Genomic DNA, 26,695 nt, shown 5'->3' with positions numbered 1-26,695 from the left:
GTCCCAGTTCTGTTGTAGGGTCCTTGGTCACCCGGGCAGAGATGCTTGCGGGCACAGATCTCAGCAGGCACCCCGTAAAAGCACTTGTTACACTGCGCTTTTGCTGCTGTAACAGTGTCTCCGTTAACTTGTGAGCTCGTCTAGAGCAGCGGCAGTGTCCTATCCAGGCTGAATCTGCCGGCGCGGCCCTTTGTAGGCCCGCAGCTCCGGACCGAGGAGCGGGGACAGCCCAGGAGGATAGGCGGTTTTCCCGGGTGACCGCGGGGGCCTGCGGCGAGGGGGCGGGGGCGCGGCTGGCGCTGCGGGGACCGGCCGGGGTCGAGCCGGCCGAATCGCAGCTGCCGCCGCGGGGCACATGACTGCGGGCTCAGCCCCCGCCCCGCCCCGCCCGCCCGCTTCCCCGCGCAGCTGCCCGCTGTCTCCTCCCGGGGCTGCGGCGAGCCGGGCCGGCCAGCGTCCCCACCCTGCGCGCTCCCTCCCCACCGCCGCTGCCGGGGCGGGGGAAAGCGAAACCAAAGCGACCCTTCCACTCCGCGCCGGTAGGCCGGGTGCATCGAGGCCGCGATTGTCCAGCCGCGGAGCCGGGAGCGGCGAGCACCCGCCCGAGGGTCCCGGGTCTTCCGGCTGCTTACTGCGGCTGCGGGGGCGGCGGCGGTGTTCCTCCCTCCTTTCCCTCCCGCCGCCCGCCGCCCGGCCGGTGAGCGGTGTGCAGGATGGGCAGGTGCTGCTTCTTCTACGCGGTGGGGACGCTGTCCCTGCTCCTGCTGGTGACCAGCGTCACGCTGCTGGTGGCCAGAGTCTTCCAGAAGGCCGTGGACCAGGCGATCGAGAAGGTGAGGCGTGTGTGTGTGTGTGTGTGTGTGTGTGTGTGTGTCTGTGTGTGAGAGAGAAGGCGCTCGAGTGCTGGGGGCACACTTCCACCCTACTCCCCACTGCTGAACCTTGTCCAGGGAGGATCTGTGCCCGGGCAAACCCTCTGGACCAGAGCCCTTCTTTCGCCCTCGCCTTCTCGGGGTGGGCTGGAAAGGGTTAAAGAAGGATGGCGAGGAATGGCACTGACCGTGTTCCTTTTAGAATAAGACTCTGGATCTCGACTTTTTAAAAGGCTAGCCCTTATATTCCACCATTTGCATTCCCCCCCACCCCCACCCCAGGCCCTCCCTTTGCCCCATCACTGTTGGGCCCAAATTCGTTTCCCTCCGACTTCATGAAGAAATAAAACTAAATGAAAGACACCACAGCTGGAACAGGTTTTTGGCTGCTTGCTGAGACCTCTGAAGTGGTGTGGGGCTGAGGAGGAAAAGCGGATGTGTGGTCTATTGTGTTCTTGCCTTCCTGGGCTGGGCCTCGCATTGGGTAGCCAGGCCAGGCCTCTGGGGTGGGTGACATTTCAGTGCTCACCCACAGACTTAGCCGGTTCGGTCAGAACCAACATCCTCCGTTGCTTTGTCTCACCCATGATTCTTCCTCTTCAACAGCGGTAAACCTCAGGCAAAGATGCATTTCGATTCATAACAGAATCTGAGCCAGTCCTGTCCACCTAGGTAGGTGGGCTGGAGAGCTCGTCATTTCAGATTTCTCCATCCTATGGCTTCCCCAGGAGTCATTTCTTCTGCCCTGTCACCCACATCCACCAATCTGTGTGGAAAGATGAAAAAGAGAGTTACTGGGGACACTTTTTCCTAAAACAAAAGGGAAAGAAAGAAAAAGATTGGATCAGCCTTTCTCCTTAGCACCCATAACTTCATGCCTCGTTTCTCCCGCTGGTTAACTCTTGCTCCTGGCCAGATAAAAAAGCCCAGGCTACCTCCGGATTTGATCACTGCACTCCCAGTTAGCAAGATTGTTTCATTCTAGGTGGCAACGGGCATAGTTCTGTAATACAGGTTTCTTTTTTTCTTTTTGCTTTTTTCTAGGGCCAATTCCTGGGCATATGGAGGTTCCCAGGCTAGGGGTCTAATCAGAGCTGTACCTGCCAACCTAGGCCACAGCAACTCCAGATCCAAGCCACGTCTGCGACCTACACCACAGCTCACGGCAGCACCAGATCCTTAACCCACTGAGCAAGGCCAGGGATTGAACCCGCAATCTCATGGTTCCTAGTCGGATTCGTTAACCACTGAGCCACACCGGGAACTCCTACTAGAGGCTTCTAGAACCCATCAGTTAGGAGTTCCCATCGTGGCTCAGTGGTTAATGAACCCCTGACTAGAATCCATGGGGACTTGGGTTCCATCTCTGGCCTTGCCCAGCGGGTTGAGGATCTGCCATTACTGCCAGCTTGTGGTGTAGGTCAGAGGCTCAACTTGGATCCCAAGTTGCTGTGTCTGTGGTATAGGCAGGCAGCTGTAGCTCAGATTGGACTCCCAGCCTGGGAACCTCCATATGCCGCAGGTGTGGCCCTAAAAAGAAAAAATAAAATAAAATAAAAAAGCCATCAATTACTTGAAATCTGATAGTTAAAGGCAATTTTTAAAAAATGCCATTGCAGGAGTTCCTGTTGTGGCGCAGTGGTTAATGAATCCGACTAGGAGCCATGAGGTTACGGGTTCGATCCCTGGCCTTGCTCAGTGGGTTAAGGATCTGGCATTGCCGTGACCTGTGGTGTAGGTCTAAGATGTGGCTTGGATCCCGCATTGCTGTGGCTCTGGCATAGGCTGGTGGCTACAGCTCTGATTGGACCCCTAGCCTGGGAACCTCCATATGCCGTGGGAGCGGTCCAAGAAATGTCAAAAAGACCAAAAAAAAAAAAAAAATGCCATTGCAAAGCATAGTTTATTTATTTATTTATTTTAAGTTCACATTGCCAAGGGGAGACAAAGCTTCTTAAAGGCCATTGTTTTCCCTGAGCACCTGTGTTCAGAGAAAAAGCTAAACCAAATTTCTCCACTCCCGGGCCCCTGCAAAGCCATGGCAAGATTGTTCAAGGATGTAACCTCTCTCCTGGGTGACTGGAGTTGAGCAATCCAATTATAGTCCATTGAATTTTCTTGCGTGGCTTTGAAAGGCTGTTTCAGGGGAGCCCGGCAGGACAGTTGATCGCCCCAGTGCCCTGGGTACTCATTACCAGCCCTCAGCCGCTCTGTGGCTCTGTGTTCACGGGTGGGGGCAGGGAGGGGGGAGGCGCTATTAGGCAGCTTGGGTGGGGCTTGAGTGCTCGTTGATTTTTGGTGGTTTTCTCCCTGAGGCATGGACTCTGATCTGAGTAATAAACCAAAGTACAGGGGAAGTGGACTTGCCGCATTCCTTGACCCTGTTAAGCAACCCTGCACAAGATGGAGTGTGCAACTACACGCCAGGGAGAATTTCAGTGGACAGGCGAGGGGCTCTTGTGGGGCCAGAGGTCATTCATTGCTATATCATCACCATCCTGCTTTTCTGGATCACCTGTAGGGTGGTAGCGTGAGAGGGTGGGAAAGAGGAAGGACTTTGCCGGCCAATCTGTGGACATGAATCCTGACTCTACCAGCTACTATCTGGGTAACCTTGGGCTGGTGCCTAGCCTTTCTGGATTCTAGGTTTTTCTATCTGTAAATGGAGATCATAGCACCCCACGCAAATAGAGGGATTATAAGAATTATTAGAGAAAATGAGTGTACTTTCATGGGTTATGGTCAGTATTATAGTTATATCATTTGGAAATGATACCAGTTTCATTTTTGTTAGAAGCCACATAAGCAAAGAAAAAACAATACATGAGACTTGAGGAGTTCCCATTGTTGCTTAGCGGTAATGAACCTGACTAGTATCTATGAAGACTTGGGTTCAATCCCTGGCAGTGCTTAGTGGGTTAAGGATCCAACATTGCCATGAGCGGTGGTGTAGGTGTAGATCCTGCGTTGCTGTGGCTGTGGTGTAGATCAGCAGCTGCAGCTCGGATTCAACCCCTAAGCCAGGGAATTTCCTATGCTGCAGGTTTGGTCCTAAAAAAAAAAGGAAAAAAATATGTAAGATTTGAAGTCAAATACCTTGTGTTCACATCCTAGCTGTGACATTTCCAGCTTTTTGACTTTGGGTGACTTTCTGAGCCCCGGATTCATGACTTGGAGAAGCCAGGATGTTAACCATCTTGGGCACAGCGGTGCATTTACCATGAAGCTCACAAAGCTTAAGCTTTGGGTCCCTCACCTACTCAGGCCCTTTCAAGGCCCTCTACCTAATTATAGATCCGAAATTTTCTTTTCTTTTTTTTTTTTTGTCTTTTTGTCTTTTGTTGTTGTTGTTGTTGCTATTTCTTGGGCCGCTCCCACGGCATATGGAGGTTCCCAGGCTAGGGGTTGAATCGGAGCTGTAGCCACCGGCCTACGCCAGAGCCACAGCAACGCGGGATCCGAGCCGCGTCTGCATCCTACACCACAGCTCACGGCAACGCCAGATCGTTAACCCACTGAGCAAGGGCAGGGACCGAACCCGCCACCTCATGGTTCCTAGTCGGATTTGTTAACCACTGCGCCACGACGGGAACTCCCAGAAATTTTCTTTTCTTACGGAGGGCCTCCACGCACTGTAGAAGCCTCACACAAACCCAGGATCTGCCCCTGTGTGTGCTGTTGTGAGTGAGACAATATGTGTAAAGCACGGAGCACAGTGTCAGGCACATAATAGGTGATCAGTGAGGGCTGCCATCACTATTGCCATTAATACTGCTATGGATAAATTCATCCATAGCTTGAATTTAATACACTTGTCATATAGGCCACTCTGATACTCCCATTTCTTAATTGTTTCATTTGAAGATTGTCCATGTCCTGGCTTGTATATATATTAAAAAAAAAAAAAAGAAGAAGAAGAGAGGAAAAGAACAAAAATCAAATGAGTAGATTGGCTAATTGTGAGAAGCTTAGTAACATAAGTCCTGTTAGAAGAATTTGCCTCATATGATAATTGTCCTTGAGCCCTGCAGTGACCAGAGGTGATGGAAGGGAGATTTTAATTTTGGCCATTGAATGGCATGGAAGGAAGCAAGACAGTTTGATTCTATTCTTGGCTTGTTATGGCTGTGCCTTGTTTGGGGCAGGCTCTGTAATTGTTTCTCTTTACTTTTCTCAAGGGCAGAAGAGGCAGAGTAAGGCGTCCATCCTTGGCTGCCTACACTCACATCCTGGGGGATGCTCTGAGCATCAACCAGCCCTTCTCTGTTGAGAGTGTTGACCTCCCTGCAGGCAGAGCTTTGTAGAGACCCAGCAATTTCTTTTCCTCCTTAGAGCCCAGAAGGGCAGAATTTTATGCTACATTTCATTTGGTAACCCCACTGTCCTGGCATCCAGTGCAGTGCCTGGTACATGGTAGGTCACTAAATGCTTGCCACCTCTCCTTGGATTGTTTCAGTTGAAAGAACAGTGTCTGAGAATCAGGAGAACCTGGTGAAAACTCCTTTTTCTGTCACTAGCAAATACTTGAATTAAATTGGTTGAGCCAAGTCGCAAATTATTGAACCCTTCAAAACCTCAGATTCCTCGTTTGAAAATGGAGGTTGTAAGAATGAAATAAAAAGATTGCTGTAAAGGATCGGCCACAATCCCTCCCAGGCGCCTGGATGTGTTGCTCTTATTTGTGTGGGCAACATATTTATACAGCCAACAATAAACATTTGCCATTGCTTCCAGCTGTTCTTTTCTTATCTAGAAACCCAAGCTTCTAAAGTAGATAAAGTTCCTTCTAGCTCCAAATTTCTGAGGTTCTATGACGCAGGCACATGACCTTTGCTTGAGAGCAGATCAGCAGCTCAGAATATTAAATTTGACCTTGGACTTGCTGACAGTTTGAACATCTCCCAGAAATGGGGACACAGAGCTGGCCAAAGGCAGGGGTGGTGAATAAGTGATGGGCTGGCTAGGGAAGCAGTGAGAGGGCCAGAGACTGTTCACACTTTGCTTCCTGTTCACAGACCAAGGAGGGACAATAACACCAGGTCTCAGGGATAAGATGAACAGGCCAGATTCACCTACCCTTGACCTGAGGCTCTCCGCAAGTATCAGCTGGCCCCTCCGGGGAGCCAGAGCAAATCTGGAGCTGTTCTGATGCCTCCAGAAATAAAATAGGATCACTGATAATTTATCCAATATTGGTGAATGTGTGGGGTCTTTTTTAAGGTCAAATGAGTAAAACCTCTTCCCTGTTGGTTATGTAGACAGTCAATTGAATGCAACGCTTGAAGGGCTCTCTCTTGCTTATCTACCTCATTTTCTGAGTTGTCTCTTCCCAGAGTTATGAAGACATGGAATCTTTAAGAAAAAACAGCAGGCATCACTTATAATCTGTTCTTTTCTTTTTTTTTGTCTTTTTGTTGTTGTTGTTGTTGTTATTGTTGTTGTTGTTGTTGCTATTTCTTGGGCCGCTCCCGCGGCATATGGAGGTTCCCAGGCTAGGGGTTGAATCGGAGCTGTAGCCACCAGCCCACGCCAGAGCCACAGCAACGCGGGATCCGAGCCGAGTCTGCAACCTACACCACAGCTCACGGCAACGCCGGATCGTTAACCCACTGAGCAAGGGCAGGGACCGAACCCGCCACCTCATGGTTCCTAGTCGGACTCGTTAACCACTGCGCCACGACGGGAACTCCTATAATCTGTTATTTTCTAATCAAAGAACCCGAGACGATGTCGATTTTGAAATGGACGGCAGCGATCAAATTACCTTTATACCTACATGACCCCGGAAACATGGATAAGTAATTTATCAAAGACCAGAAACAAAGAGAAGTAATTTATCAGAGACCAGAACGAGAGGCTAGGCAGGCAAGCTGGGTCTCCTATTCACTTTTCCCCATCCTGGGGATGAGCCAACATCCCATTGGCTGTGACAGTCTTGATTTCTTCACATTCATTATCCTGGAGCAATTCCTAGCCCCTTCTTTCCTTTCAAAAGAGTCCTGGTGACAGTGAATTCTGTGCTCACATACTGCATTGTCCTCTACTTTCTGGCATTAAAGAGGAGCGATGCTCTCTGAGGAAATGAGGCAACCTCAAGCTAGCTCAGGAAAGAGAGGGTTTTTCCTTTGCTGTAAAGCTGGAAGAGGAGGCTCGTGGACATTGAAGGGTGAGGACTTCAGCAGAGTAAGCCCTCCTGCGAGTCTGGTAGAAACTGGAAAGTCAGCAGGACCCAGGCATGCCCTGTGACTCCCACTCCTTCCTCTGCTTTCCCTTCCTCTGTTTCCTCCGCCCTGTAAATTTGTTTACTCATCTGGGGCTTCCCCAGCCCCAATCCTATGTCATGCTCCATAGCGAAGCCTCCCGTGCACATGCTTCATCTCAGTTTCTTCTTTCCAGATCCATGACAGAGTCATGTGATTGGCTCAGCACAAGCAGAAATCCTGGATCTTTACTCAGAGGCCATGTCCTTGCCAGAATCTTTTAACGCGTAAGCAAAATGAGCCAACTCCTCCCTGGTCTTTATTTTTTCTTTTTACAACCACACCTGCAGCACATGGACGTTCCCAGGCTAGGAGTTGAATCAGCCACAGCAACACCAGATCCTCCATCCACTGAGCAAGGTCAGGGATGGAACCCCATCTTCGCAGATACTATGTTGGGTTCTTAACCCGCCGAGCTACGACGGGAACGCCTCCTCCCTGGCTCTTAGAAATGTGATCTGGGGTTGCCAAAATCATATTATGTTTCTTTTAACATCTTACTAACTCATGGTGACAGTGAGTTCATTCATTATTAATGCTTAAAACAATAGAGTAAATCAGTTGTTCTCAGTGTCGTCCCTAGGCTCTAGGGAACCACATCAGAATCACTTATGCAGATTTTAAAAATATAGACCCCATCCATCCTGTTGAATCAGACTCCACAGAAACAGCACCCAGGTCAAAGGGCTTACCATAAAGTTTGTGACTGGTTTGCATAGTGCTCATGTTAGCCTGTGTCTTCATTCCTCAAAATGGCAATTCTTTTTTGGGGGGGAGGGGGACTTTGTATTTTATTCTTTATTTTTGTTTATTTTTCTGGTAAAAATACATCCCATTATAAAAAGTGAGAGGCAACAAAAATTAATAAAACAAAGATAACCACTGTTAAACATATTGCTGATTAATCCACATTGTTCTTTGTGCATCTATGACAACACATCTCCTTTACAGAAATGGAGTGCTTCTATTCCCACCCTTTATATTTAATTTCAATTTATATAACTGATGTATACAAGAAATGGTAATTGTAACTTGGGGCTTTTAATTAGTATTATTCTGCAGGTTTGCAGAAAGGAACTATCTTCTGGGAGGAAGGGGTAGACTCTTGTTTATGCAAATCATTTTTGCTTTCTTGTTGAATAAAGTGCAAGATTTCATTGTCAGGCAGCAGCAAAGAGGCCATCTGTTCTGCCAGACACTTGCTCGTTTCCCAGGGAAGAATCAGCAGGTGGGATTATAAGATCATTAATGAAAACGTAGGATGTTGGCCAAGTGACTAGTCATTTATGGCCTATATCATCAAGATGCTATAGATATGCAATATACTTAATGAACGGACTTTTTTAAAAAAAGTTAATTTTTATTGAAGTCTAGTTGATTTACAGTGTTGTATTTCAGGTGTACTGTAAAGTGATTCAGTTATACATATAGTTCTATGTCCAGTCTTTTTCAGATTCTTTTCCCATATAGATTATTACAGAATATTGAGTAGAGTTTCCTGTGCTCTACAGTAGGTCCTTGTTGGTTATCTATTTTATCTCTGTGTGTCTATTAATCCCAAACTCTGAATTTATCCCTCTCCACCACCTTTCCTCTTTGGTAACCATAGATTTGTTTTCAAAGTCTGTGAATCTATTTCTGTTTTGTAAATAAGTTCATTTGTATCACTTTGTTTTTAGATTCCACATATGTCATATCATGTGATGGTTGTCTTTGTCTGACTTACCTCACTTAATATGATAATCTCTAGGTCCATCCATGTTGCTGCAAATGGTATTATTTCATTCTTTTGACGGCTGAGCAATATTCCATTGTATATACGTGCCACATCTTCTTTATCTATTTCTCTGTTGATGGACATTTAGGTTGCTTCCATGTCTTGGCTATTGTATATATAGTGCTGCAATGAATATTGGGATACATGTATCTTTTTGAATTATAGTTTTCTCTGGCTAGATGCCCAGGAGTGGGATTGCTGGATCATATGATACACTGTTTTAGTTTTTAGGTTTTTTTTTTTTTTCAAGGAGCCTCCATAACTGTTCTCCATAATGGTTATACATCCCCTACCAACAGTGTGGGAGGGTTCTCTTTTCTTCACACCCTCTCCAGCATGTATTGTCTGTAGACTTTTTGATGATGGCCATTCTGGCTGGTGTGAGGTAATACCTCGTTATAGTTTTGATATGCATTTCTCTAATAATTAGTGATGTCGAGCATTCTTTTCATGTGTTTTTTGGCCATCTGTCTGTCTTCTTTGGAGAAATGTCTATTTCGTTCTCCTGCCCACTTTTTGATTGGGTTATTTGGTTTTTTGATCTTGAGCTGCATGAGCTGATTGCATATTTTGGAGATTAATCCCTTGTTGGTTGCTTCATGTGCAAATATCTTCAGCCATTCTGTAGATTGTATTCCTGTTTTGTTTATGGTTTCCTTTTCTGTGCAAAAGCTTTAGCGTTTAATTAGGTCCCATTTGTTTATTTTTGTTTTATTTTTATTACTCTGGAGGTAAATCCAAAAAGATATTACTGCGATTTATGTCAAAGAGTGTTCTGCCTATGTTTTTCTCTAAGAGTTTTATAGTATCCAGGCTTTCATTTAGGTCTTTTTTCTTTTCTTTTGGCCACACCTGCAGCATATGGAAGTTCCCAGGCCAGGGATTGCATCAGAGCCACAGCTGCACCCTACACCACAGCTGCAGCAATGCCAGACCCTTAATCTGTTACACCACAGCAGGAATGCCAGTTAAGTGTTTTTGAAGGAGCCAGTTTTTTCAAAGCTGGTAACTAGTCAAAAGCCAACTGAGGAAAATAAAGGCCACTTTCAGTGTTGGCTCTCTGTATATCTAAAAGCACTTTTAGGTTATCTGCTTTGACAGTTATCCATTTATTTATTTAATATTTCCTGGGTGCTAACCACTTGTGAGACAGTGTGCTAAGACTCTGAAGAATTTATGCTTCTGTGGTTACATGTGTTGCTATTTACCATACTAGAAATGAAAACTGATACATTTTAAAACACAAGAATACACAAGCACATATTCCATTATCTGTTCCGGCAGTGACATCATTACAAACTGTGTAACCTCTAGAAAGCTCCACTGCACACTCATGAAAAAATGAGAGTGGAAAGGCAGATAATGTGTTAGTATCACTATGGAAATAGTTTTCATAAGACCCTCTGAGAGGGTCTTTGGGACCCGCTAGAATCCTCAGACCACCCTTTGGGAACTACTGATCTGGTTTACATTTAATTAATTATTGAATTTTAGAATAACCTAAAAAATAATATAATATCCCTGCTTTATTTGTGAAGACCAGTTTGGAAACAATCATGTTTTCAGGCCACCAGGGTTTTGTTAAGTTTGTTATATATTTATACATCCTTCAGTTTCCCCATGAATCCAGTGGGAAAGATGGTAGTTCCAGCCATCAGTTCATCAAATCTCCTGTCTTTTCCTGTGTGTTCATCAAACTAGACTAGATCATTAGCATCTCCACAATTGAATTACCCGATAAGTCCCCTCTAGCATCAGCCCTGCCAGGGATTTTCAATCCATGTGACATAATTTAGTATTGAAAGCTAGCCTGGAAACTCTCTTTGGTGGGAGGGGTCCTGCTGTATGTAGCTTTCTGTCGTTTTCCCATCCTGCTGGATGAATGTCACATCAAATAGATGGTCCTTAAACATGGCATGAATGAATGGAAGGATGAAAGCTTATCATCCTCAGGACGATTTTTTTGTGTGTATTGTTATTCCGCTTCACATTTTTGTTCTGATTAGTCTCACGGGTAATTTATACCTTTAAAATCTGGAGACTTCCCCGAATAATCCCGCTTTCCAGCTTCTCTGGAAACATGTGCTGCTGTGCAGTGCTGGCCCATCGAAGTCCCATGTGGCAGCAGCCTGGACAGAATAGAGGCTGCCCTTCCGATGGGACCTCCCTCCCTGTCCCCACCACCACCATACTCCTCTTGTCCCCGGAGTCCAAGATCCTTTGTCATGGTGCTTGCTTTACTGTCTTTCACAGAGTAGAGAACGATCTGCATATAACGCCCTCTAACAAAAGAAGGAAATGAAAGAGCCTGAAGGGGTCATGTGTTTAACAGAAATGAGAAATGGGAGCAGGCATAGTCCTGTGTAGAAGTGAATATTATTGCTAGGGTTGAGCGAGCCAACACATACAAACTCGCACCTCCTTTTTCTCTTTGACCTTCCCTGCGCGACTCCTCTGGCATCTGAGTTTTATTCTCCTAGAGGAAGCAAGACAGAATGCCGTTGTTAATAGGAATGTAATCATTACTCTTGGAAGTCCCATTTTGAGAAATTGCTTGTATTACTCTACGTCTGATACTCCATAGTAATGGAAGGAAGAAGAGACGTAGATATCAATGGGAGATAAAGACATCACTTATTTCATCTTTGAGAGATAAAATCATGACCAAACAGGTTGTAAAATAATAAGAATGGCTCCACAAGTTACACACAGAACCAGGCATTGTCATGGCTACACATTATTTATCCTCATCTTAAAATCCCTTTGTTTTTAAGGGCTGCACCCATGGCATATGGAGCTTCCCAGGCTAGGGATCGAATCAGAGCTGTAGCTGGCAGCCTACACTACAGCCACAGCAACGTGGGATCTGAGCCTCGTCTGTGACCTACACCACAGCTCACAGCAACACTGGATCCTTAACCCTTGGACTGAGGGCCAGGGATCAAACCTGTGTCTATGATGGGAACTCCTTAAAATCCTTTTTATCATCCACTCTTTGAACCACTCCCCTCCGCACCCCCATATATTTCCTCAATTTTCACCTGGTCCTTTTTTTTTTTTTTTTTTAGGGCTGTACACACAGCATATGGAAGTTCCCAGTCTAGGGGTCAAATTGGAGCTGCAGCTGCCGGCCTATACCACAACCACAGCCACAGCCACACCAGATCCTTAACCCATGAGCGAGGCCAGAGATCGAACCCACATCCTCATGGATTCCAGTCAGGTTCGTTACCGCTGAGCCATGACGGGAACTCCCCTCATCTGGTCCTTTTGATTAAATGTCCATCTGGTCGCTCTTTTTTTTTTTTTCCCCCTTTGGCTGGCAGTTTTCAACTTTAGTTTCACGTTTGTGATTACCTGGAAGCATTTAAAAAGTATTCTAGTGGGTGTTTTGTAGCAGGAGCTTTTTTGGGCTCGCTGTTCTGCCCTCTTGTCCTGTATGTGATTTATAGACAGGGTAGCAGCTTACACATGAACTAACATTTGAAACTCAACTGTCATATCTCATTAGCTGAAATTATTGGAGTTGCATTTAAAGCAGAATGCGTTCGATAACAGTGACCTCTTTTTAAAAAGCCAATGCATTTGTTCCCAAGTTAAAATAAGGTCAGAGAATAGGGTAGAATGTTAGTGGCAGCTTAGTTCTTTTACCTCGAGAGAATTTAAAAAGGTAAATAATGCAAATTACTTACATTGCTATAAGAGTCTGCAATGAGTTTGCTTAATTTCAGGAAGATACATTTAAAATAATGCAAACCAACTGGTGTTTTGATAGTTGGTGAGTTTTAGTCATCTGGAGTCCAGTGAGAATATCCACATGCTCTTAGATCAGGTTTTGAAAGTTGGTCTGTGTCATTCTGGGTGAATGTAGACCATGTAGATGGCAACCTGAATGCTGAATTTGTGTTTCATTATTAAGTAGCACTTTGTTGAGCTAAAAGAACAACCAGCCATGCTCTTCAGGGCTGAAAGTTTCCTTAAAGTATTACTTACTCCCATCAAAGCCTAATGCAATTCCCTGAGTGCTTATTTTTATTCTTTGGATGTGGCTTATACCAGGACAGCTGACTCAACAGCCCTCCTGTGCTACCTTCCAGAAAGATCTCCATCAGGCTGGCTTGGGCATCATGTCTTGTGGCTCTACCAAGTCATGTCACCTGTCAGCAGAAGCAACTAATGCAGGGAGTTCTCTGATGGCCTGGTGGGTTGAGGCTCCTGCGTTCTCACTGCTGTGACAATGGTTGCTGCTGTGCGGTGTAGGTTCAATCCCTGGCCCAGGAATTCCCACATACTGCCTGTGTGGCAAAAAAGAAAAAAAGTACAAAAAAAAAAAAAAAAAACCCAAAAAACTTGAGAGAGAGCCTGAAATAAACACTGCAACTCTCATTAAAAAAAAAAAAAAAAAAAGTTTAAAATAAATACATAAATAAATAAAAATTAAAAAAAAAAAGAAGCAACTAATGCAGCCTGTACCTGGGGAAAGGTGGGCAGTTGAGCATCGCTGGTGTTCAAAGGGCCTGCGGGGAATGACAGAGGATGGCAGGTGACGGGCAGGGTCAGATCATGGCACAGCTTAGCACAGCAAGTCAAGGACTTTGGCTTCTCCTGGGAGCAGTGGGGAACATGTCTTCCCTGATAAGCAGTTTTGATGGAATTGTCTGAAAGCTGAGGTGGATAAGGGCTTTGGAGGGAATAAGACGGGAGAGAAGTAACCAGTTAGGAGACTCCCTGGTATCTAGTTACCTAGTAGGTATTCAATATTACCTTATACTGAACAGTATTGCCACCGTCCATGGGGCGATGAAATGAGCTTAGGAACAGAAGTGGAGAAGAGGAGGTGGAATCCGTAGGACTGAGTGATTGATTAGAGGAGAAAAATCCTAAGGCCCGTTTTTGATCACATTGATGGTGAGCCTATTATCCAGATGGAGATTTTTGGATGGAGCCATTCAATTGAAATGATCCAAATAATTTCAGGCATCAAAAAAAAAAAAAAAGAAAAAGAAAAAAAAAGGTGTTTCTGTCATGGAGCAGTGGAAATGAATCCGACTACAAACCACAAAGTTACGGATTCGATCCCTGGCCTTGCTCAGTGGGTTAGGGATCTGGCATTGCCGTGAGCTGTGGTGTAGGTTGCAGATGTGGCTCAGAACCTGTGTGGCTGTGGCTGTGGTGTAGGCCAGTAGCTACAGCTCCAATTCGACCCCTAGTCTGGGAACCTCCATATGCTGTGGGTGCAGCCCTAAAAAGAAAAAAAAATAATAATTTCAGGCATCAGCCTTCTTTGGGCCTTGCACATAAAGGTTCACTGTTATGCGGATGTCAATTTTGTGTCCTCAGCAAAATGTCTTCTTGAGAACAGGGCCTATGCTCATTGGGCACAGAGAAAGCACTCAGTGTATACATATTGGCTAGTTAATGAAAAAGTTCAGTGTTTCAGTCCAAATGATGAATTTGGCTGTTGACACTGCAGATTAATCACCCAGCATGACCATCTTTCCAGTATTTCTTTTGATGGTAGTGACACAATATTATGCCTGGAATAATTCATTATGCTCTGCAGTATCCCAAGTCACATGATACAACTGATTTGGGACCTTTCTCTGATTTTTAATTTTGTATAGGTGGACAGCTTTCTGGCTACAGGTTGTCTAGTGGCCCAGAAAGGTCTCAGAGCCCAAATGATGGTTCCTCCACAGTTTCATGGTCTCTTGGGGGTAGGTTGCCGGAATAAAAAGAGAGGATGCCTAGTTAAACTTGAATTTCAGATAAGCAATGAATAATAGTTTAATGAGTACATCTGTGAAATATTTTGATTCGCTTCAAACTTCATTTCAACATTCAGTTATTAGCATCTTGCTGTAGTGACTGCAACTCTCTCGCAAATGCTTTTCCTTGACTTATTTGAATGTAACTTGCACACATCACAACAGTTTGCCTCTGAATCCCTTAGCACTTAATCCTAAGAATGAAAGCATTTTTAAAAAAATATAACTGAATGCAATATTTGGGACATCCTTGGGCATCCTGTGTTTTTATTCAGTAAATCGAACAGCTCTGCCCTGGGGGTTGCGGCTGCTAGACTGGCCAAGCGTGGGCTTTGCCAACCCACAGACTAGGACTCAGTGGGATTTGACTTGACTTACTGGCTCTGTGGGTGGAGGAAAGCTACCATTTCCTTATCTGCAAAATGGGATTTTTTTTTACCTTACAGGGTCCGTGTAAGGCTTAGAGATCCTGAGCCTAAGGCCCTAGCACTGCATCTGACCCCTGGAGACTTTCAGTATGTAGCAGCTGCCATGGTAGTAATAACGGTTGCCCTTCTCTGAGCTGAATGTCAGGGGAAGGAGATAAAAATAAAGACGCAACTGTTTTAGAAATGTTGGCAGCTGTATTTATAAACTCCCTTCTGTTCTCTCATTCCCTGTCCCTACTTAGTGTACACACACACACACACACACACACACACACATACCACACACCATCTATTCTGGGATTTATTGTGGGTCCCTTGACAAACATCCAGCCATTTGGGGTGGAAGAAAAAGACACATTAAAGGTGTAGGAAAAGCCAACCCTCTTGAGAGCAAGATGTGAATGGAATCAGAGGTGGTGTGAGACTTGTTTGGGTGTTGACTCCACTAAGAGTGACCAGGGAGAGGCCGATGATGGGGGGTAGAAGCAGGCAGTGAGGAGAAACCCGGGGTGGTAACAGCATCTGCTCTCAGTGTGGCTCCGGCAGGCTGTTGGGATCGTCGTTGCTAGGTTTTTCATGTGCTTTGTTTAGCGAAGGACTCCAACTGTTTATTTCTGCCCTGAAACTTCATCATCCTCAACTTGAAACTTGGAGGAACAAGTTCAAGTCAGACTGTCAGGAGAACAGCCAGTTTTACCCTCCCTTCTGGAAGGGATTGTGTCTTCTTCCTTTCTGGAAACTCTTCCTCTGTCTTTGGATTTTTTTTTTTTTTTTCTGTTTTGCCTAAAAGCTGGATACAAATCAGGCAAGACAAACTTGGGCAGTTAACCATCTGTTCTTTCACACCACCTGGCTCTTTTGGGGTTTGTAATCCTGAAATCAGGTTCTTTACTTGAATAAGTAAATGAGATTGCAAATCCTTTCTTTTTTATTGAAGCGTAGTTGATTTACAATATTGTATTAGTTTCAGGTATACAGCAATTTGGTAATATCTATACATATATATTTCTGCATTCTTTTTTTAGTTCTTTTCTATGATAGTTTCTCACAAGCTAGTGAATAGAATCCCCTGTGCTGGATAGTAAATCCTTTTTGTTTTTCTATTTTATATATGGTACTATGTATCTGTTCATCTCATACGCCCAATTTATCCCTTCCCATACCCCCCTTCACCTTTGGTAACCATAAATTTGTTTTCTGTGTCCATGACTCTGTTTTGGTTTCATCACTAAGTTCATTGGTACGATTTTTTAGATTCCACGTATAAGCAATATATAATATTTATCGTTCTCTGACTTTTCACTTAGTGTGATAATCTCTCAGCCCATCCATGTTGCCCCAGGAAATCCTTTCGCACTCCACACACCGTGATGCTGATCACGAAAAGTGGGTGAGGAATACAGGGTCAAATCAACCCTCCTGACAACGACAGGAAAAGAAACGCTGTATAGCGCAGTGTCGGGGATGGGGCCCTTGGAGCTCGGGAGGGAGAACTGGCCCCAGCGGACGAGGCATCAGCATTGCTCTTGTGTCACTGGGACCGAGGAGAAGCCTAGATGAAGTTAATTCTCTGTTTCCCACACGTTCTGCTTCCCCCTGGGGTCTGTGCATACATGTCATAGAATCTGAGTTTCTTTCCTAGATTTTCACTTTCTTAAAAAAGATAAAGGAACAAGTATTTGTTTCTGCTCACAGAAGCCATTTATTTCTGGTGTGAGAAAGATCCAAACAATGCAGAGAACCATCACAGAGGAATGGAGATGCACAGAGATGAATGCTGTTAGTTGTTTAGTATTGAGGCTTAGAGCTTTGGAGGGTAACTGAAAGATTGAAATTGTGAAATTATATGTGCATCCCCCTGCGATGCTTTCATGCTTGGCATTTATCTGCGGGTCTTGTCCACACTTAGGCATATTTCTCATTGTCTGCTTTTGCCATTTAACTAACATTCATCATGAGCATGTTTCTTATTTCTGTGTAGTTTTATAATTCTGATGTTGGCTTTCTACTCCAGCCTGTGAATTTTCAAAAATCTACTAAGTCATCCTTGTCCTGGTCAACATTTTATTTCCAATTTTATGTGGATTCTTTCTTGTTTCAACCTAAACTGAGTTTTTTTGTGTATGTTTTTGCCTTTTCTAGGGCCACTCCCATGGCATATGGAGGTTCCCAGGCTAGGGGTCTAATCGGAGCCGTAGCCACCGGCCTACACCAGAGCCACAGCAGCACAGGATCTGAGCCACGTCTGCAACCTACACCACAGCTCACGGCAATGCCGGATCCTTAACCTACTAAGCAAGGCCATGGATCGAACCCTCAACCTCATGATTCCTAGTCGGATTCGTTAACCACTAAGCCACGACGGGAACTCCTAAACTGAGTTTTATGTAGGGCTGGAAGAGAGGATCAGGACTCAAGACTTTCCTTCTCTTTTCCCACTTTTATTGTTTAACATTTGTTGGGTTGTGTGCATTTGAGAAGACTCATGGAAGTGACAGGATTCCTTTTTTAATTCAGACCAAGTCCTGGAACCCCCACATCCCCAACCTGAAGATGGTAGTAGTCAAGATCATAGTCACCCATTGTTGAGTATTTTGAGTGTGGCCTGAGATGAGCGCTCTGCTCATTTAATCCTTTCAATAATCCTAGCCTAGCCCTCCTTCCCACATGGGCTGGTGTCACTGCAAATAGGCAGCTGGCATAATAATTAGGAAAGTCAAGTAAAAAATAAATCCAAGGAGTTTCCACTGTGGCTCGACAGGATTGGCAGGAGCACTGAGACACAGGTTCAATCCCTGACCCGGCACAGTGGGTTAAGGATCTGGTGTTGCCGCGACGGCAGCTTGACTCGGATCTGATTCCTGGTCCAGGAACTCCATATGCCACGGAGAGGCTAAGAAAGGAAAAAAAAAAAAAAGTTAATTAAAAATAAAAAACAAATCCGACTTAGATAAGGAGAGACTATTTGAAAGGATTACGGTAAAGGGAGAGGAGTTGCAGTACAGGGAGGGGCTTGCATTAGGGGGACCTCTGACTGTGTGATCTGTGGAGCCTCAGGGGAAGCCTAAAGGGATTTTCTTTTATAGGGAGGAGTTCACCAGGCTAGGAAGGAGAGAAACTCAACCAAAGTTTGGTTAACAAGCATTTTTCCCCCAGCACTACTGAGGTATGATTAACAAACAAAAATTATATGTATTTAAGGTGTACAGTGGGATGCGTCATGAAATGATTACACAATCAAGGCAATTCACAAAGCCATCACCTCACAGAGTTACTTCTTTGCACGTGTGGCAAGAACACTTGAGATCTGTTCTCTTAGCAATTTTCAAGTGTACGATTCAGTGTTACTAACTGTAGTCACCATGCTGTCTGTTAACAAGCATTTTGCTCCCATTGATCAGTGGGGACAAGCTATTCCACTAATTCCAAGACAAAAATGGGGCATCTAGAGGGTCGGTGTCTCACCTTATCTTCAGTAAACAAGAGAGTCACACGGGGAAGGGTGTTTCTTTGCAGCCAGCATTTCCCGGAACGGAGAGATAGGGATTCCTGAACCATTGCTGTTTTCCAGGAATGGGCAGGAGCATAGGTTTGCAGTGAGTCCTGGAGTGCTCGCTGCTGGCAAACCTCAGGCATTCACTAACCTTTTTTGTTTGTTTGTTTGTTTTTTGTCTTTTCCAGGGCTGCACCCACGGCATATGGAGGTTCCCAGGCTAGGGGTCTAATCGGAGCTGTTGCTGCCGGCCTACACCACAGCCACAGCAGTGCCAGGTCTCAGCCACGTCTGCAACCTACACCACAGCTCACAGCAACGCCGGATCCTTAACCCACTGAGCGATGCCAGGGATCAAACCTGAAATCTCATGATTCCTAGTTGGATTTGTTAACCACTGAGCCACGAAGGGAACTCCCACTAATCTTTTGAGCTTTGGTCTCCTGAGGTATAAAGTGGGAAAATGGTTTTGTTTTTTTTTTGGTAGACTATTAAGGGGCTTGATGAGATAAGGTGGCAACATAATGCCTGGCTTTTGATTTGTATTCTGAAGCTCAAAAACCTTTCATATCCTACCCACAGCTGTATATGGGATAAAATCTAGTCTCCTATGACCCCAACCTGCCTTTCTAAATGAATCTCCCCACTCCCTATAAAACCCACACCCAGTCACACCTAAAACTGTCCCTCCTCTGTATCTTTATTATCTCATTCTTCACATCCGCTCTTTTTTTTTTTTTTTTTTTGGCTTTTGGCTTTTTGGCATTTCTTGGGCCACTCCTGTGGCATATGGAGGTTCCCAGGCTAGGGTCGAATTGGAGCTGTAGCTGCTGGCCTCTGCCACAGCCACAGCAACGCGGGATCCAAGCCTCGTCTGTGACCTACACCACAGCTCACGGCAATGCCGGATCGTTAACCCACTGAGCAAGGGCAGGGACCAAACCTGCAACCTCATGGTTCCTAGTCGGATTTGTTAACCACTGCGCCATGACGGGAACTCCACATCCACTCTTTTTTTTTTTTTTTTTGTCTTTTTGCTATTTCTTGGGCCGCTCCCGCGGCATATGGAGGTTCCCAGGCTAGGGGTCCAGTCGGAGCTGTAGCAACCGGCCTACACCAGAGCCACAGCAACGTGGGATCCGAGCCGCGTCTGCAACCTACACCACCGCTCACGGCAACGCCAGATCGTTAACCCACTGAGCAAGGGTAGGGACCGAACCCGCAACCTCATGGTTCCTAGTCGGATTCGTTAACCACTGCGCCACGACGGGAACTCCCCACATCCACTCTTTTTTATTTTTAAATCTTTTTTGGCCGCCCGCAGCATATGGAGTTCCTGGGCCAGGGGTCAGATCCGAGCCATAGTACCAACCTCCAGCTGTGGCAACACTGGATCCATAACCCACTATGCCAGGCCAGGTATTGAACCTGCGTCCTATTGCTTCAGAAATGCTGCTGATCCCATTGCACCACAGTGGCAACTCCCACATCCACTCTTTCTGATAAAACAGAGGGCTCCAGGGTAGATGAATGTGGAGCAGACTGGGAGGAGGGACTCACTCTGCCCAGCCAGAGAGGAGGGTTGTATCCATCCCAGCTGTCCATAAGGCATCCACCCCCATGACCTCCTGGGCTTGCCAATTTTTTTATTCATTCTTCCTGGCTCGCTTTAAGCACTGCCCGTCTCCCTCTCAGTTCGTGCTCTGAACCCTATGGAGATTGTTGCCTGCTATACTTGTTGGCTATTTATTACATGCATCTTTATTTTAGTGATTATCTTGCCGGGGTATATCCCTGTCTTCCTAAACAGAGGGTAAACGCCTGGACTCAGGAACCATGTCTGTGTTGCTGGGTATCTCTCCCTACAGAGTCTGGCACAGACATAGTGTTGGGACAATTTGCATGTGGAGTTCTGTGCTTTGCAAGAAAACCATGGGTGTAGCGCTGCTTTAAATAGCTGTTAGGAAGGGGACCACAGCGCGACACAGATTTTTCTTTCCACCCACAAAAGGAACTAGCTGCTCTTAGCTCTTTACAATACTAGGAAAAAGATACGCAAACCAATAGGTGCTGGATGTATGTGTTTCTGATCGTATTGAAGCTGTTGCTTTCTCCGTGACTGATGTGGCTGAAATGGCCAGGGGACCACCGCTTCCTCTGGGTATACTTTAAAGTCTCCTTGGATGGGTAGCTCTCAGACTGTGGCTTTGCCTTTGATGGCGCCTGTCTTTCTTCTGCTCTTCTCTGGTTGCCTCATGTCAAGGTCTTCCCTCCCAGCATCTTATGAGCAAGGTGGATGGAAAATAGGTTTTTCTAGTACTGTATTTTGTTGACTGAACCAAGATTTCCCCAAGATCTACATTGTCCTAGACACGATGGGGAGGATTAAAGAAAAAAAATCATACTCCTTTTTTGTAGGTCAGCACCTTCTTTGGCCTTTTTTTTTTTTTTTTTTTGCTATTTCTTGGGCCGCTCCTGCGGCATATGGAGGTTCCCAGGCTAGGGGTCGAATCGGAGCTGTAGCCGCCAGCCTACACCACAGCCACAGCAACTCGGGATGCGAGCCTCGTCTGTGACCTACACCACAGCTCACGGCAACGCCGGATCGTTAACCCACTGAGCAAGGGCAGGGACCGAACCCGCAACCTCATGGTTCCTAGTTGGATTTGTTAACCACTGCGCCACGACGGGAACTCCAAGCAGCTTCTGTTTTGAGGAGACAACCATTAACCTAAAATGCTCCAGCATTGAGTCGCTGCACTTTTCTTCTCACTTTTGGTTGCTGATATCACCTGCTTCATGTTCATTCCTATTAACTTCAGTTCCTAGAAGACATTTTCTGTCCTGAACACTTTTTACCCTAAGAAATCCCTATGCCATGTATGATGGGGTTCATAGGAAGGGGTGATCCATCCAACTAAGGAAAGATGCCCAAGGAATTCATGGAGGAGGGGAAGTTTTTGCCCCACCCCTTTCTGGAAATTTCTGAACAAGAGAAAGAGCTTCTTATTTTAATGAAATCAGATGACTTTAAAGGTGTCTCTGAGCCTCCAACATCCTCTAGAAGATAAATAATTATTTACATGTTAGACTTCTGATAGCTTTTTGTTTGTTTTTGTTCATTTGTTTGTTTTTAATTGTTTTTTGCTTTTTAGGGCCGCACCTGCGGCATATGGAGGTTCCCAGGCTAGGGGTTGAATCGAAGCTACAGCTACCGGCCCTACAGCACAGCCACAGCAACACGGGATCCAAACCACATCTGCAACCTACACCACAGCTCATGGCAACGCTGGATTGTTAACCACTGAGCGAGGCCAGGGTTCGAACCCACATTTTCATGAGTACTAGTCGGGTTCGTAACCTGCTGAGCCACAGTGGGAACTCTCGACTTCTGATAGGTAACTTATTAGTTTTAGTTAGGTTACGTTCATGTTACTGAGCTGTTTCCAGGTGTTGTATGTACACTTGATGCTAGAGAAACTCTCCCATATAACATGCATAACTAAAATGTGTAGTAGATTGACACCCATTTCATTAAAATGTTGTATTGCCAAGGTGGGGTGGGAGAGTGGAGAAAAGGGGCGCCGGTTTCCAGATTCAGCTCTGACAGAAGTAGCTGGGTGACCTTGAACATGCTCTTCTTCCATGCCTTCTGGGGCCTCTGCGTTACATCTGATCAACCTTCCCAGTTCTTCTGTCCACTCTGGGCCTGCCTCTCCCCTTCTCCTCCCCAGAGAGCTATGATGCCTGTTTAGAAGATAAAAGACCATGAGGCTCTTTAAACTGACTAGAATGACCCAGTTAGGTTGCTCTCTGATGGGGGGGTGGGGAGGTAGTGACAGGGGGATTGGGGTGGGTGGAGACAGGGGAGGGGGTTTACTGAGGAGGAGAGTCTGAGCTGGATCCAGAGCTTGGAGGCAAGGGCTTCTGTGCTTTGTCTTCATGCTTTTCTATCTCACCCATCTGACCTCAACTCAGTAAATCCATGCTAATAGGAAAGACCAAGAATATTTCAATAATGTGTTGTTCAGCTAGAAATCTGATGATGAGATGTTCGGAACTGCTGCCAAACCACCAGGAATCCCCCAGTTCTGTGATATGGCCAACTTGGGCATGTGAATTTACTTCCAGTCCTCCAGATGCCTATCTTTGCTTGTCAAAAGCTCAGGTTTTCTGCATTCATGCATTCAAGAGTCCCTTTGCTTTTCCCTGCAGAGATTCTTGGGATATTTCCATTGATTAATAGAGCCATATCGTTTCGTTCCCTCAGAGCCTGGCTTCTATTCAGTTGGAGGCCTGGATTACTAAAAATTGGCTTCCTGTTGTGTGTTGTGTCACAGGATATTGTAGCATGTGGTTTTGGTCATGTTTTGAAACCAGTACCCTCTCTTAATGTCACTCAAATCCTCACTGCTAGAGAAGTGACAGGTGACAGCAACCTAGTTATTATTTCACTAGTGGCCTTACATGTCTTTATCACTAGCTCCCATTTTCCTCTTTGGATTTTTTTTTTTCTTTCTTTCTTTGTGTTTTTTTTTTTTTTTTTTTTTAGGGCTGCACCTGTGGCATATGGAAGTTTTCGGGCTAGGAGTTGAATCAGAGCCACTGAGCCACAATGGGAACTCTGGATTTTCTTTTTAAAATTTTTTTCAGCATTAATTTTTCTCATTCATTATAAAAAAATTGGAATAGACAAAATCTCATCAAGTGAGAGTTTGTCACCATTCGTATTCTGGTTTGTTTACTCTCAGTCTATGCTTTTATCTTGCTTGAATACCTTGGCAATCTTAACTTGAAAAAATGCATAAGTCACGGTCCTGCTCTCCTGCTCTCAAGGGACTGTAGCTGAATGCCTGGGGGGAGAAATGAGTGAGCCAGGAGGTCAAAGGGCAGGGTGCCCCTCTCTTAGTTCTGATGTTCAAAGCCAACTGCCCTACACTTGGTAAATATCCCTTTGGTCTTCCCTCCTAGAATATTGTGTTGAGGAATGGTTCCGAGACCTTTGACTCCTGGAAGAAGCCCCCTCTGCCCGTGTACATCCAGTTCTATTTCTTCAATGTCACCAATCCAGAGGAGATCCTCAGCGGGGAGATCCCTCGGGTGGAAGAAGTGGGGCCATACACCTACAGGTAAGTCCTGACCCCCTCCCTGCCACACCATCCAGAAAATGGAGTGACACCCCCCCCCCACCACCACCAGTGGCCTGAGTCTCTGTCTCTTGCCACCAGCATCCTCTGGGAGCTGCATGCAGAGCACAGGTTCTGGCGGTGTCCGTCTGAAATGCTGCTGGTATTTATTAGGTACTTGTGTGTGAATCTTAGAATGGCATTGTTGACTGGGCCAGTCTCAGCCTGTTCTGTTGAGAAATATTAAAAAAGAAACCACATAATATAAAATGTGGGGAGTTCCCGTCGTGGCGCAGTGGTTAACGAATCTGACTAGGAACCATGAGGTTGCAGGTTCAATCCCTGGCTTTGCTCAGTGGGTTAAGGATCCCGTATTGCCGTGAGCTGTGGTGTAGGTCGCAGACGCGGCTTGGATCCCGCATTGCTGTGGCTCTGGTGTAGGCCGGCTGCTACAGCTCCGATTCGACCCCTAGCCTGGGAACCTCCATATGCCATGGGAGCTGCCCAAGAAATGGCAAAAAGACAAAAAGGGGGGGGGGGGCATCCTTACCGTTTTTAAGTGCAGTTCAGTGGTATTAAGTGTATTCACATTGTTGCAAAACAGATCTCTGAAATTTTTTCATCTTGTAAATCTGAAACTGTATAGCCATTAACCAACAACCAACTCCCCCTCTTCTCCCATAACCCCACCCCCACCCCCACCGGCCATCATGCTTTGTTTCTATGAATTGAACCACTGTAGATATTTCCTATAAGTGGAACATTACAGTATTTGTCTTTTTGCTGTCTTTAATTTTGTAACTAAATTCTTTTGGGTGAGGGAGCTGACTGTTCCCCCTGTAAGAATGAACTTACCTGAGGACTGAAAAAAAGGCCCAGCAGTTCTCCTTGGGGGCTCCTGGGCCTGTTCCTGTGGTCATTATCCTCACCGGACATGGGTTCGAATCAATACCCAAGGGAGCCCAGTATTCCATTAAGACGCCTTCTGGGTGGAAGTTCCCTTGTGTCATGGTGAGTTGGGGATCCATCACTGCTGCAGCCGTGGCACAGGTTTGATCCCTGGCCCAGGAACTTCCACATGCCATGGGTGCAGCCGAAAAAGAAAAAGAGGGAGAGTTCTCATTTCGGTGCAGCAGAAACGAATCCAACTAGTATCTGTGAGGATGTGGGCTCGATCCCTGGCCTCACTCAGTGGGTCAGGGATCCAGCATTGCCGTAAGCTGTGGTATAGGTCACAGACACAGCTCAGCTCCCACATTGCTGTGGCTGGGGTGTAGGCTAGTAGCTGTAGCTCCAGGTTTTGTTTTTGGTTTGTTTGTTTTTTTGGTTTTTTTTTGTCTTTTTGCCATTTCTTGGGCTGCTCCCTCGGCATATGGAGGTTCCCAGGCTAGGGGTACAATCAGAGCTGTAGCCACCGGCCTACGCCAGAGCCACAGCAACGCGAGATCCGAGGCGCATCTGCAACCTACACCACAGCTCACGGCAATGCCGGATCCTTAACCCACTGAGCAAGCCAGGGATCAAACTTGCAACCTCATGGTTCCTAGTCGGATTCATTAACCACTGCGTCACGACGGGAACTCCTGTAGCTCCAGTTTGACCCCTGACCTGGGAATTTCCATATGCCCTAAAAAGAAGAAAAAAAAAGTCATCTTCAGGGGCCATTGTGTCTGCTGGTTTAATGCATTGTCATAGATGTCATCCTAGGCATAAATAAATCCTAGAAGTAAATCAGCGTCCCCTGGTTCCATACTCCCTGCATGTTTCCATCTTAGAGGGACCTAAACTGACACCTCAGGGAAGCCCAGGAACCACTCACAGGGGGTCATGGATAGAATTCAAGGTGGTTTGTGACTTGGGGGAAAAAATGATGGTTCATTTTCATTAACCACTCATTAAAAGTGAGTATTTCCTTCAAGTGTAAACGTAGGCAGCAAATCACAGCCGTGTTGGCAGTACCACGGCTTTAGCCCTAAAGGAAGCCCAGATATTGTTCTGTCTCATGAGAGCTGTTGCTCAAAAGATCATTCATGTTCATAAATACTCCAAAATTACAGTACTTCCTAGACCTGCTATCATGTCTTATTTCAAGTGTCAATAATGAAGCACCCATTGGAGTTCCCATCATGGCGCAGTGGTTAATGAATCCGACTAGAAACCATGAGGTTGTGGGTTCGATCCCTGGCCTTGCTCAGTGGGTTAAGGATCCGGCATTGCCGTGAGCTGTAGTATAGGTTGCAGATGCGGCTCGAATCCTGCATGGCTGTGGCTTTGGCGTAGGCCGGCGGCTATAGCTTCGATTGGACCCCTAGCCTGGGAACCTCCATATGCCGCAGGACCAGCCCTAGAAAAGACAAAAAAGACCAAAAAAAAAAAAAAAAAGAAGAAGCACCCATAATGAAATCATCACAGAGTTTTACAGTGACACCTGTATGTCAGTCATTGGTTTCCCTTGTAATCATGGGTAGCTTACTTTCTATATGTGAAAACCTGGATCTGAGAAAGGATCTCCCAGACTTGCCACAGGGGCGCGAGGCACAGCGCAGGTCAGGTCCTGGAGGCCCGAAAGCAGGTTGGATCCTCACTGTTCGTTTTTGCCTCCATGAGTTTTCCTGCCTCCACTCTCCTCCCCTGCCCTGGTCCCTCCCGTGCCACTGCCACAGTGATTTTTCCAAAGCATGCATCTGCCATTTCCTCTCCTTCCATGCCCAGGGTCCTGGTGGCTCTCTCTGTGTGACATTCAAGGCCTGAGCGATCCGGCTCTTTCTGTATGTCTAGCCTCTTTGTTTTATTTTCATTTTCATTTAAATTTTTGGCACTCTCAACCTAGAATTTATTCTCTCGCCAGAGCTGATTTTACACTCTAATCAGAACTCTCCAATAGAAATTTAATATGAGTGCCCACTTAAAAAAACCCAAACAAAACACAACATAAGAGCTGTGGGTCAGAGTTCCCTTTGTGACTTAGCAG

General features: G+C 45.8%; 1 protein-coding gene across 2 annotated transcripts in view; it reads left to right on the top strand.

Moving 5' to 3' along the window:
- The first annotated feature begins 399 nt into the window (after nt 1–399).
- SCARB2 (scavenger receptor class B member 2) overlaps nt 400–26,695 on the top strand; it is a 72,414-nt gene continuing 46,118 nt past the window's right edge. For both annotated transcript variants that reach the window (XM_047798222.1, XM_047798221.1), the window contains exons 1-2: nt 400–833; nt 23,570–23,727. In XM_047798222.1, the coding sequence (XP_047654178.1) occupies nt 714–833; nt 23,570–23,727 (278 nt within the window). In that variant the 5' untranslated portion in view covers nt 400–713. The remainder of the gene's footprint in view (nt 834–23,569; nt 23,728–26,695) is intronic.

The sequence above is a fragment of the Phacochoerus africanus genome, chromosome 10 (assembly GCF_016906955.1).
Source record: "Phacochoerus africanus isolate WHEZ1 chromosome 10, ROS_Pafr_v1, whole genome shotgun sequence".
NCBI lineage: Eukaryota > Metazoa > Chordata > Mammalia > Artiodactyla > Suidae > Phacochoerus > Phacochoerus africanus.
Note: the sequence above shows the minus strand (reverse complement) of the source record. Positions and strands in the feature narration are given on the sequence as shown.